General features: G+C 37.6%; 1 protein-coding gene across 4 annotated transcripts in view; it reads left to right on the top strand.

Annotated features, from left to right (window-relative positions):
• Nucleotides 1-14,240, top strand: part of EHBP1 (EH domain binding protein 1) — a 265,747-nt gene that overhangs the window by 119,952 nt on the left and 131,555 nt on the right. For all 4 annotated transcript variants that reach the window (XM_060784566.2, XM_060784585.2, XM_060784575.2 and 1 more), the window contains 2 exons: nucleotides 12,874-13,052; nucleotides 13,678-13,726. In XM_060784566.2, the coding sequence (XP_060640549.2) occupies nucleotides 12,874-13,052; nucleotides 13,678-13,726 (228 nt within the window). The remainder of the gene's footprint in view (nucleotides 1-12,873; nucleotides 13,053-13,677; nucleotides 13,727-14,240) is intronic.

Consider the following 14,240-nt stretch of genomic DNA (forward strand, 5'->3'; position numbering starts at 1 on the left):
ATAACCCAAAGCTTTTATTTTGGAGACAGATTTCTTGAAACAGTGAGGTTGCATTGTGGGTTGTTAGGAGTCAGAAGAATCATGTATAATCACATATTTGCGAAGAATACAGATTCAGCAACATGTAAAATAGAAAATATAGATTTGCCTTTTCATTGTTTCTTTTTGACATGAACAAAATGTTGTGGTGACAAGCACAATCAAGAATATATGCTGGAAATGTTACAGATCCAGAGTATAAATGGGAAACCTCTTAAACAAGGCCCACAACCACTTCAAATAGGTTGGAGAATGCATTATGTCTGTGGGAAATGTTAACTGTTTCTTCAGCAGATGCTATTGTAATTAAATTGTACTTTAGAGTCCAAACTGAACGTGTTTTCTGGCCCATCCCACAGTTCTTTTTGTGCAGCTTTGTATATTTTCCCTTGAGGCAGTGGAGCACAAATCTCGCGCCAACCATTTGGTTTTATATAGTAGAGCCAAAGTGTTATTAGCACCTATGTAGAGTGGTGCTACTCATGAGCAGTGACATCCCCACAGCCTTTCTTCCTACCTGCATTTTCAGTATGCAGAATTGCTGGTCACCTATTTAGCACCTCTTCCTAGATTGTCCTATGGAGTAGGAACAGGGGTTTTATTTTGACCACAAAGTGGAATAGCTGAGGTGACAAACTATAATTCTTTCTTCTTTTTTGCAAATAATTTTTATTTTGTTTGCAAAAAAAGAGAGGGAAATTAACTCAAAAAGGGAAAAAAGAAGGGAAAGATGAGAAACATCACAGAATATAGTTTGCAACTTACAGAACCATGTTAGTTAAATAGTTCTACACATGAGTCTATTGAATCGTCAGAGACATAAGAGAGGGCTGGAGGATTGTTATACATATTCTTTAGTATAGTGAGGAAGTAAAGAAAAAGGAAAACAAAGTTCCAACATCTTCTCTAACAAGAGTAACAGATTAACCCTCAAGATCCACATTGATTTATTTTGGCTTCTTATATTGTCCCTTCTCTTCCAAATCTGCATAATATTCTTTCCCCTTATTTCATCCATTAACGAATTCAAACTCCAAGTATTCTACTCATGATGTCAGTCAACTATCTACATATCTTGCAGTTTCTCAAGTCACTCCTGACATGACAAAAATATCTACATATCTTAAAGTTAATTTATTTTGTTAGTAGATTAGTTATATACATGTAAATATTTTTAATTATCTATCATTCACATAGGATCTACACTCATAATAAATCTTCTTATATAAATGTATATATCTACAGCAACAACCTTCTTGAAGTTATGCACTTTTCTATTTTAACTCAGAAGTATTAACTTACCAGTTTTTTTAAAGAATTTTATTATATTTTCTATAATACAACAAAAGAGTGAGAACAATAAAGGTAAAAGAAAAGAGGAGAGAAAAGAGGAGAGACATGTGAAAACATAAACTTACCAGTTTTAAAATGTTTTATTTGCTCTTAGCTATACAAGTTGTATAGTTTATACACATGTATTATTTCATAATTCCTTTAGTTCACAAATCCTGTTGCAGTCATCATCTGAACATGAGGAAGCACTTCCTGACTGTGAGAGCCGTTCAGCAGTGGAACTCTCTGCCCCGGAGCGTGGTGGAGGCTCCTTCTTTGGAAGCTTTTTAACAGAGACTGGATGGCCATCTGTCAGGGGTGATTTGTATGCAATATTCCTGCTTCTTGGCAGGGGGTTGGACTGGATGGCCAATGAGGTCTCTTCCAACTCTATGATTCTGGTTTTTTATAAAAATCCATAAAAGATTTCAGTGTTTCTTGCAGTTTTTGTGTATTGTTGTAGAATTAAAATGAGTTTGTCCATTTCAGCCATTTCAAAAAAATGTAATTACCTACATACTTAGGCAATCCGTCATTGTCAGAATATGCTGGCTTTTCAAGTGTAGTGTCTAGGCGGTGGGTATGTAGGTGACTGTGGAGCCCTATTCTTGGTCCTCATGTTCTTCCACAGTGAGAACATCAGTTTCCAGGTAGAAGGCAGTCCCGGTCAGGGTTGGCTTGACACGCCTTCCTCTTGACATGTTTGTCCCTTTCTCCCTCCATTCGTGCCTCTTTGAATTTCGCAGCACTTCTGATCACAGGTGACCTCCACTTAGAGCACTCAATGGCCAGGGCTTCCCAGTTTTCGGTGTCTGTGCCACAGTTTTTAAGGGTAGCTTTAAGCCCATCTTTCAATCTCTTTTCCTGTCCATTAACATTCCGTTTTCCATTCTTGAGTTGAGAGTATAGTAACTGCTTTGAGAGAATTAATTAGTCCATTTCAGCCATTTCAAAAAATGTGTAATCCATTAATCTGGTGTTGGTATTCTTGTTGCTTCCATATTTATTTATTTATTTATTAGATGCACTTATTGACCGCCATTCTCAGCCCTTACGGGCGACTCATGGCGGTGTACAGTACACATAAAAAGACAGTTACAGAGGCCAGTATCAACAACATATGACTATACAACAAATACAAACTACATAAAAATCCGCTTCGTCTCTTAGTAGAATCATAGCCAGTCTCATTTTCCTTGTACCATTCCAGTTCTCATTACCGTAATGTTGTTGCTTAGCACTTAATTAAATGCCCTCTCGAACAGCCATGTCTTAAGGCTTTTTCGAAAGGACATGAGGGAGGGCGCCTGTCTGATGTGTTTCACATATTCAATCCTTGCTGTTGTAGTCTTGTACAGGAAAAACATTTCCTGTTGCTCTGCATTTGCTTGTCTAATGGTCCCAATAAAAAGGTTTCTAGTTTCAGTGTCACTTTAATTTTTTATAATTTTTTCAATATCAGTATGCACTTTTATCCAGAAGGATTTAGCCTTTGGGCAAGTCCACCACATATGATAAAAGATTCCAGTTGTTTGTTTATATTTCCAGCATAAATTCGATGTTTTATTTATCTTCAAGAGATTTTCTGAAGCTATGTACCATATGTAGATCGTTTTGTAAATATTTCTTTAACAGAGTAACTTTTATTCTTATATTTGCATAATTGAGCCACAAGTGGTGCATAACTCAGAGCTTTGGAATGATAAAGGGTAGCTTTTCATTTTTAATTTCAATCCCCTTAGATGACACCCCTAAAGTAACACATTGGGGGAAAAATGAGTAAACAGTAATTCCATTGAAGGAACATTGCTGTTAGCAGTCACCGTGTTACCTTTAAAAAAATAAGATGTTGCTTTGTACTTACTAATCCATGAGAGTCATGCATTATAGCTGACATCATTTCCTTGTAAGACATTGCTCACAGCTTACCCAGATGGTCGTGAAGACAAAACTTGCTCCCTCTCTGCATATTCTGGGGCTGGTGTGACATTAAGCGAGGGTGCTCTTACAACAGCACAGAAATATTTCTCTGCTCCGTGCACAAGACTGTTAATTTAGCATGCAAAAATTTCCTGTAGTATTGACGTTCCCAAACATTACGCACAGTGCGGGTGATTTATTGCTCAGGTTTCTTGTTACTACTTGTTTGCATAAATTTAATTGAAAACCTTACCAAATACTTAAAATATATGTAAATGTGTATTAGTTGATTTAGGATTGTGATGCCTGAGGAGGTATTTTAACATCAGAGAAATTATGTCTTTTACAAATGTAGAATAATGTAAGTATTCACATAACTCTATTGGGATTCAAATTAAATAATTATGCAGAGATGTCATTTTTTTAAAAAAAATGGCTACTGATGTAGGGTTTAGTTTAACATGGAATAATGTCAATAATGGTTAGGGAGATGTGGTTCCCATCCCTATGCTGCATACATGAACTTTGGTGAAACTCGTGCTTAACCCTTTGTCCTGGCACTGTTGCAGTGAGATTGTATGGGTTGCTTCCACTTTTAAATTAAGTAGCATTTCCCTCTGTGTTCTAACTTTGAGAACTTAGGTAACTTTCAGCTACTTTGACAACAACAACAACAATAAAACTTTATTTATACCCTGCCACCATCTCCCCAAGGGACTTGGAGCGGCTTACATGAGGCCAAGCCCAACAACACATCACAACAAAGCAATAACAACAATACAAAGCAATACAAAATAATATAAATCACATATAACAATAACACACAGGATTTAAAAAAGCTTATGGCCAAGCTTTGAAAGTTGTGTTGAATGCTTCTTGAGGAACCACAGTGCTCCTGCACAAAATCAATAGAGCTGTGTTATTCCTTTTCATTTTTGCTACATATTAATAAGATACTGCACTGACTGACAACATGAGCAGTCCATTCCTATAGATCTGCAGAGGCCTAAAGCTACCATATAAGTAATGAGAGTAAATGAGATCTCACTGGTGACAGCATGACTTTAGAAACACCATAGAAAGATTCATTTTTTTTCAGTTATAAAAATCTGACAGAAAACAATGAAACATCAATTGCAGTTTTGTAGAGAAATATTTTAGATTTTGCACAGCCAGCACAGAAACAGCCCAAAATAAATCCCAGAAAGATATGGATAGCAAGCTCATTCTAGTATGGAAGCCAGTAAGTGAGAGGTACTTGTACAAAACTTACCTTTTCCCCCAAAATGCCCAATTATTTTTAAAAATATAGCTTTGTAGATCAATTATAAATGTGCTTGCTTCCTCTACTATTTGAAGTCCAAAACATCTAATAGACCAAGGTTGAGAAACACTATTCTATAATATCATCATGCAGTTTGAGTGCATTTTTTTTTTACTTTACTATCCTTATTTTGCATTACTTTCATTATTATTTACTTGAGTATGTGTATGGCTGTTTTGGTTAATATACATAATTTTTTCCCAAATAGGAAATAACACTATACATTCTGGCTTCTCTATTAAGCCCTTTTCATTAGTCCAAAACCACACTTGCCAATAAATCATTTTATAGAAATGATATAGTAAATATTTTTGTGGATGTATTTACTTCCTTCTTTTTCTATTTTTATGGAGGTTTCCTTAGCTGTGCATTGTTTGCATTTTTGTGTCTCATTTTGTGTCCAAATGGAGAGTGGGCACCAGTATGGAATGTGTGACCATTACAAGGATTTTTGTGGTTCATTTGCAAACTGTGTTCCTTTACATAAAGTTAGATTTGGCATATGTTGCTCTCTTGAGATTATACCAATGCATACATTTCCTGAGGTTACCTGTAACTGCCCAGTCAGTTGCTTCTTCTATCACTTGGAGTTAAAATCAGGGAGTCCCTAGGTTACGAACAAGATAGGTTCTGTAGGTTTGTACTTAAGTTGAATTTGTATGTAAGTCAGAACAGGTACATTGTTTAAGTAGAACTCCAGTCATATATAGGTGCTTTGGATATCATAGGGAAGGGTTAACACTCCTGTGGTGTTTGATTTGTTGTCTGTGCCCCTGTTCAGAAGATTCCACCTCACTTTCTGTTCCTGTGATAATTTGATTTTGAGAAATATGGCTTGTTGTGGAAACAAGAATTGGTGATAAGGCTTCAAGTTGGTACACCTTTTCCCCATGATTTTCAGGAGTGAACTCCCCTTCCTAAGGATAGATTTCTCTCACTTCCTGTTGTCTCATCCCCATTTGTAACTGTGTGTCATTTGTAAGTCAGATGTTTGTAACTCAGAGACTGCCTATAAACTAAACCTGACCAGATATTTCAGCCGAACCTTGTATGGAACAAGATAGGTTCGGTAGGTTTGTACTTAAGTTGAATTTGTATGTAAGTATGGATCATAAGTTTTCTTATGCTGAGGTCCCATGCAAATGTCCATTATGTTTTGTGCATGGAGGAAGAGAAAGTGATCATGGTGGCAAGCTATGTTATTTTTTGTATCCTTACAGTCCACATGCATTGCATGCTATCAGCTAAGATATGGTTATCACTGTTCATTTTTAAAGATTGCAAATCAAAGTTATTATGGGCAATGATTGTGGCAAAGGGCCTGTCATTATGTTCATGTGGCAAACTTCTTAGTTGAATGTGTTCAATTCCAACAAGCAAAAAAGTACTTCTATTCCCACACAAAAAAAACTGCCTTTTTAAACTTCTTTTCTGGAAAAGCAATCTAAAGTTGAAATGTAAACTCCTTAAGATGAAAACTATAAAAAATATTAAGGGGAAGTAATAATTGTAAAATCGCTAGCTTTGGGTACAAGTAATTGATTTTCCCCCAAACTCTATCAGAGGAAGATAGGAGACTTTAAAGTAATATATTCAGAGAAGAGAAGCAAATCAGATATAGTTAATGCTTAAAAACCATACAATTTACTCCTGCAAATATACTGCCCTGATTCAGATATTGAAGATTAAAGAACTTCATAAAGATAGGTTCTAGAATTCCAAGGGCATAATTATGCATTTACTATCTTCCCCTGACCAAAATGACTCAAGAAAACATCCAAGTGAGAAGAGGTCTAGGTGAGGAGCCTGCCAACCATAGAAGACACCATGCAAGGAACCCCCCCCCCCCCCCCAGTGCTTTGCTCCATTTGGCCTGCTGTGGTCTAAGCAGAATATTCAAGTCAACAAAGCAACCTGTGTGGAAAAATTCTAGTGTCATTAAAGAATAATATAGTTTAAAATCTATTATTATTATTATTATTATTTTACTGACACAAAAACACAGTATGAAACAGCAAATATATACTGGATTTCATATCACAAAATCACAAGTCAACCACTTCCCAAGTGTTTAGGTCTGTGTGATGTATTATTATTATTTTTTACCTGTCTCTCTTTGCGTCTCATACAACTGACTACTCTCATTAAGATTGGTAACAATTTTACAGTCATAAAATCATAGAATTGGAAGAGACCTCATGGGCCATCAAGTACAACCCCTGGCAAGAAACAAGAAAATGGCATTTCAAGAACCTCCGACAGGTTCATCTGTCCTCATTACGACTCTAATATCTTAATAAAAGAAGTTTTATTTTGCTGGTCCCTCTCACCTGCAGAAGACTCAGGGCATTCCCATAAAATAGTTCTATGTGCTCCTGGTTTTCTAAATAACACACACTAGGAATTGGAGGAGTTATTTAGGAACAACAAAGACACAAGCTCTCTAAGGTATCGTCCCACATGGGCTCAGTGGTTGTAAATGGGCGTAGAGGGCCAGTCTAGCTTAAAACTGCCTGCATCTATGGACTTCAGGAATCAGCTGTACTGTGTATGTTCCCCTCTCTGTCTACAAATGTGTATGTTCGCTCCCTCTCCTTCATTCTCTCTCTCTCTCTCTCTCTCTCTCTCTCTCTCTCCATACACACATATACCTATAAACACACACACAAACATACATATTTAGTCAACACAAGTGGAGGACCTGTGTGGTCTTAGATATATTTTGAACTACAAGTACCCCTTTCTAAATTGTAATAATTGAACTTTTAATACAAACATATGGGAGGCCAGATGCTCAGCATTCTTTAGTCCAGCATGGTTGGACTGCAGCTCCCATACTATTGGCTATGCTGAGGAAGTCCAACAACATCTTGATTTTTATTTATACCTTCTGTTGATAAACCATCAAAAGCATTGAAGTATTTGCTGTTACACCCCCTCTGAAGGCACAGTTTCGCAGCTTGGGAGTGATCCTGGACTCATTTCTGAGTGTGGATCCTGGACTCATTGCTGAGTGTGCAGGTTTTGCACAGTTAAAACTTGTGCACCAGCTGCACCCGTACCTTGGGAAGTCTGACTTGGCCACGGTGGTCCATGCTCTGGTTACATCCCAAATAGACTACTGCAACGCACTCTACGTGGGGTTGCCTCTGAAGACTGTTCGGAAGCTCCAACTAGTCCAACGCTCGTCAGCCAGGTTGCTTACGGGAGCAGGATACAGGGAATGTACAACCCCCCTGTTACACCAGCTCCACTGGCTGCCAATTAGCTTCTGAGCACAATTCAAAGTGCTGGTTTTAACCTACAAAACCCTACAAGGCTCGGGCCCAGTTTACCTGTCCGAAGATATCTTCCCCTATAAACCATCAAGGACTTTAAGATCTTCCAGAGAGGCCCTGCTCTCTTGGTTCCACTATTTTCACAGGCGCGTTTAATGGGGATGAGAGACAGGGCCTTCTGTGGTGGCCCCCTGGCTATGGAACTCTCTCCCTGGCAAGATTACATCTGCCCCCTCTCTCCTGTCATTCAGGAAGCAGCTAAAATCCTGGCTTAGGAGTCAGGCATTTACAGATTGACGGATGATTTGATAAACTAAGAGTTATTTGGCCACAGTGTTTTGGACTAAGTTGGATGTTTTCAGTGTGATGAATTGTTTTTATATGTATTTTAGAACTTATTTATTGTGTGTTGTATTATGACATTTATTATATAGCACTGAATTTTGCTGTTAGCCATTCTGAGTCCCTCCATGGAGGCAGAGAAGAACGGGATACAAAAGTTCTAAATAAATAAATAAGGGCTTGGTTGGCCACGTCTGGTATTTTCCAAAGAAATTTTGGCTGTGTCGGTATAGGGTTCTCTTGAAAAGAATTTTGAGACCTAACCGTGTCCCATAGAGCTGATTTTTTCCCCCCAAAGTCGTTATTTAGTCGATGTTGTTAAGCAACTTCAGAATCTGGTCATGGAGGGTGAGAAGCCACCTTAACCTCCAATACCCAAGGTGACATGATTTCTCTTATGAGTGATCTCTATCAATCATTCGGTAATTCACCTAATGCTGTACAGTGTTTTGCATTTTGTGTGTCTTCTTTGTCCAATGCTTAGCCTATTCAAAATAAATATATTTCCTTAAGGCAGTGCAAGATTATTCTCGGATCATGCAGTTATGGTATTTTGAACGTGTGACTGCTTGAGAGGAAATTTCAGACAATGCCTAAGAAAATATCAAGAACTGCTCTTCTCCACATGCTGTTTTCCTCTTAATCTACCAATGTATGCATGCCAGAAGGTGTGCTGCTGCTGCTGCTTTTGTTTTCATGGTTGTTACTGAGAATATAATACATTTATCAAAGGAAAATAGTTTACATGTTTCTTTTGGTTGTATTTGAGAATTAACAATAGGATTTTCCTTCTGTTTTTCTGACTTGATACCCTAACATTCTCACTATGCTGTCATTCATGTTTTTGTTTATGTATGATTATTAATTTTAGCTATCTTCACCACAAATAAAAGAAGAAGCACAACAAAGGTATCCATAAATGCACCAGTCTTTATTTCTTCCGCACTTTCTACTATAGTCATGGTGCTGTATTCAGAAAAACATTGGCATTGTTAGACAGACTAGATAGTATCTGTAATTACAGAATGCAGTTTCCTATTTGCATGCTACGGGGTGGGGTTGGAAGTAAAATGAAACTAAATCCAAATATTAAATGTACCATTTTATTCGATTTTGCCATAGGAAAATACACTTTATGTTTTCTATTCTGAGAAAAGTAGCTTAATTTTTACAGGAAATGTAGAAATGTAAAAGCCTAGTATGTTATTTAAATTTAAAAGTAAATTGACCAAAATATCTTGGTACTAGATGTGGGATCTGAATTATATTGAATTATATTTTTTGTTTTAAAAGGATCAAATATAAGATTCATTCCTTTCACTTTTAGGGCTGATCTTCACCACCAAGGTCAAGATTTAATTCTGTGTGCTGATCCATGCTAGTCACTTTTAAAGATGAGAATAGAGCAGAGTAGCAGTAAACAAATACTTGTAATAAATCAAAAACATCAGTAACTTTTTTACATTGATAGAGAATTTATACCACAGATATGAATGATTGTGTCAGATGGACCTTGTATTAATTCAGGACACAGAAAAGCATTAGCTAAGATGCATAGGAGTATTGTGTGCGTCTCTGTGTGTGTCAGGAGCGACTTGAGAAACTGCAAGTCACTTCTGGTGTGAGAGAATTGGCCATCTGCAAGGACTTTGCCCAAGGGATGCACAGATGTTTGATGTTTTACCATCCTGTAGGAGGCTTCTTTCCTGTCCCTGCATGGGGAGCTGGAACTGGCAAGAGTTTAACCCACTGCACCACCAGGGGCTGACACCCAAGAATTAAAATTGGCTGAATTAATGAGTAGCACTGGGCAAAATGGGGAAATTGAATAATCACTGGTTAAAATTTTCCCTCTGCCAAAACTTCAAGTTTTTTTCCAGGAATGTTCATCACAGTGAAAGTGTTAGGAATCTGACCCATAGCTTGCTTAGGCCAAAGTATTTGACTTTAAGCTTATTTGCCTCTAAATATAATGCTTTATAAGACCATGGATTTTATCCATAGCTATCTCATTTGTAACGTATTTAAGGATAGACTCCAGGTCTCATTAGAGTAAAGTGAGTTTGGTGGCATTCTTTTTGCTTGGATTATGTCCTGGTACAAAGATTAATAATATAATAATAATATACTTTTTTGATATTCCACTCTATCTCCCCGAGGGGACTCAGGGTGGATTACAGTACACATACACGGCAAACATTCAGTGCTGTTATACAATTAACAAAGACAGACAATACATAAACAGAGGTAAAGGCTTCCCATCTTTTTCCATCTTGGCATCTGGAGGCTGGAGCCCCCGGTGGCGCAGTGGGTTAAATCCCTGTGCCGGCAGGACTGAAGACGGTCAAGTCGCAGGTTCGAATCTGAGGAGAGGTGTATGAGCTCCCTCTATCACCTCCAGCTCCTCATGCGGGGACATGAGAGAAGCCTCCCACAAGGATGATAAAAACATCAAATCATCCGGGCATCCCCTGGGCAACGTCCTTGCAGACGGCCAATTCTCTCACACCAGAAGTGACTTGCAGTTTCTCAAGTCGCTCCTGACACGACAAAAAATAAATAAATCTGGAGGCTGTGCTTGACTCCGGCCATAGGGTGGTGGGGGTGTCACTCCATCTTCCATGCTGAGGAGCTTTGTTGTCTTTAGACACTCTTGATCAGATCGCCAGCATGTCTACGTGGACGCCTTTTCTTACCTCCCCACCAAAGCTGTACCTATTTATCTACTCACATTACTGTTTTTGAACTGCTAGGTGAAAAGAAGCTTGTCTGATGGTTGGGAGCTCACCCCAACCCGGGCTTGAACTGTCGACCTTTCAATCGGCAGTATTTCCTGCAGCTGGCATTTTAACCCACGGTCACTATTTTTACCTCACTATATCTCAATAAATGACACCTTGCTGCCAGAGGATAAGGACAAGAAACTTATCACCAACCCTTTCTAACATACAGAAGCCAGTCAGTCTACCAACCAAGTCATAACACTGGTGGTAAGATAGTATTCGCAGTATCTTCGCTGGGGATAGCAAGCTGTCATAAGGGCACGTGGATCATTTAGAATCTTGCTTCCACTTAGCCAGTAAGACCTTCCTTTTGAACCCTTGCCACTCTCACTCAGCATCTCTCATCTAAAGCAGTCACCCCACTCTGCCTGATGGGAGGACCAGGCCTCCCTACTTCCCACAAGTCTTTTGACCTGGCATAAACTAAAAGCAAGTATACCATCCTGATAGCCTTGAAGGACAAATGGGATAAAAACATAGCCATGAAATCATTTCACTAATTTTCTTTGCTCTGTATTTGACAAGTTTTTGCAAATACTATAGAAATCCTTTGCTTTTCCATGCACTTTCACTTGTTACGTGTACTTAATCATTACTAGACCTACACCTGAGCATTAAAATTTTAAATAGCAATGACATCACTCATTTTGCAGATAATTTGGCACGATGGGGCTGTGCTGCTGAAGGGTATGAGAATGAGATAATATCATTCTCTCTTATCTGTGGGTTTGTTTGCATAATTGTAGTTTATTATTCTAGCAGTCCATAAAAATGATAAATTACCTGTGCAACATTTCTCTTACAGTACCTGTAAGCATGCTTCCCCACAAGCATTAATCAGACGGCATATGAAGTTGACAGTTCTAATTGCTTAGCACTGGCATATTTTAGTCAAGCGGGGGCATCCTTGGTCTTTGAAAGATAGGCAACCTGGATAGAACTAGAGCTTTGCAAATGTGCACTGTTGAGAACTACTTTTTTTTTTCTTTTTAGCCTTTCGGTTTGAATGTCCCTGTGCACTGGAATACTAGGTGTAGACATTTATAAGAGGGTTTCTCCCGCCTCCCACCCCAAAGCCAAATAATCCCATTAATGTTTGTGAATGAGTGTCTTCCCTTTTTCTCACAGTAGTGCTCGAGAGCCTCGGATGTATTCTGTTTGAAAAGCTCGACTTATTTAAGCACATGTAAGAAATATTCTTAAGCTTTAAAGGCTCAACAAATATTTTGTGTGATTGCTGGATGGATTTCTACATTTTAAATACTATATAAAAAACCGAAATGACTAGGTGGCACCAGTGTCTTTAAAATAACATTGTTTACAAACCTTCCAGATTATGTATGTAAGCATTTGATTTTCATAGCAGCAATTCATATTCTGACATTAATCCTTTCTGCCAGAATAATAGATCCTAATGTATGATTAGCTTTGATTGTAGTCTGGTTTGCTTTTGGATATTCAAAGCTCTGTTTTCATTAAATGAAAAAAGTTATATGGGATGCTTTATAATTATGCATTCTAAGTAATCTTTGTCAAGGTTTATAACTTACTACAGACTATATAATAATATGGTTAAAGTCTTGAAATGTTAATATTTCCATCTATATAATTGGCTGGTTCTCTTACATGTGTAGCATATCCTTCAGAGACAAGTACCAAAGGCTCAGACAGCAAATAATGACTTGAGATTTTTGTCTTTTTTCAAGTTACAATAATTGTAAACTAACAGCTTTGAAGGACCAAAACTGACATCAAAGGATGCAGCTCATCTAGTTAAGTCAGTTAATTTTAATTCACATATTCCATTAAATTCTTTAATGTTTTCCCTCCCCACTTTTGTCTTTTCTTTTTCCAGCCCAGCCCAATACCAAGTCCTGTTTTGGGGAAGAAGCCAAATGCGAGTCAGTCACTGCTGGCTTGGTGCAAAGAAGTTACAAAAAACTATAGGGGAGTAAAAATCACCAATTTCACTACATCCTGGCGGAACGGATTATCCTTTTGTGCAATATTACACCATTTTAGGCCTGACCTAATGTAAGTAGGAACAGCCTGCCATTTTCTTTATTCTTCTCTCTTCCTGTCATAAAGTCAAACAGGACAATAAATAAATGCAACTGTTAGTTCTCGTTTTGCGTCTCCTACTGTTTCATTTCAGTGTTTAAAATTTTCCCTTGTGATATTGGACCAAACATGCGCGCCTGCCCATGCCTTGTGTCCTTCCTAGGACTTTATTTCAAGTTACTTAATTTTGATGTGTGTGTTTTCTGAGCAAGAAGTGACCTCAAGACAATTATAAAAATTGTGTTATTTTGAAATGTGATGATACCAATAAGCCTGTAACTCTCATACGTTGACAAGAAAAATCTACCTCGTGGCAAATTTCATTGTTAAAGCTAGCCTCCAAGTCTCTGCCTTAACTTCTCTTTTTAGATGGAAAGCTGTAGGCAATAAAACATGCGATCTCAGTATTTATATTTGTGTATTTTTTATTTTAATTTTCCACACTATTAGTTTTGCTGATTGGATTGCTGTGAAATTACTAGTTACTGTACGGTGCTGTTTTTATGTTGAATTATTATTTTTTAGATAGTGGTCTGTTTTAAGAACGGCTGCTTTTATCAAGTACTTTACATACCCACTGTGCCATTTTCTCCCTCAGTGACTACAAGTCCCTGAATCCTCAAGATATTAAGGAGAACAACAAAAAGGTAAGGACTGCCAGAAGAAGTGGAGGAAATGGGTATTGCTTCAATTTTGGATCATGGCAGATTTTTAATAATTTGGGAGAAGTGAGGATGTGTTGTTTTTGTTTGTTTTTTGGTAAAGTCATTGCTTGGAGAAGGCTTCAAGCCTCCTGTGGCACAGATTGAATGTATTATTGTCTCTAGTTTGACATAGATTTTAATATTCACAAAATTTGCCATATTGGCATTAGAATTTTGTGTTTATATGGCCTTGCATTCACTGAGGGAAAGCAGAGAGGGAGAGGGAGAAAAGAAGGAGCGGTAGGTCTCTTTTGATCATTCTCATTTTTAAAAAATAATTTAATTAAACATTTAGAAAAATCATTGTTCAGTAATTATCTTGTTTCAAGGCTTCCTTGGCCACTACTTTAATACAAAAGATCTCATTGGTACAGTTATAATAAGTACTGTTTTTACTTTGGCTTTTTATTTAAGAAAGAGAGAAATTGAGATAAAACTTCACATAGTCTTTCATCCA

This window comes from Anolis sagrei, chromosome 1, assembly GCF_037176765.1.
Source record: "Anolis sagrei isolate rAnoSag1 chromosome 1, rAnoSag1.mat, whole genome shotgun sequence".
NCBI classification, from domain to species: Eukaryota; Metazoa; Chordata; class Lepidosauria; order Squamata; family Dactyloidae; genus Anolis; species Anolis sagrei.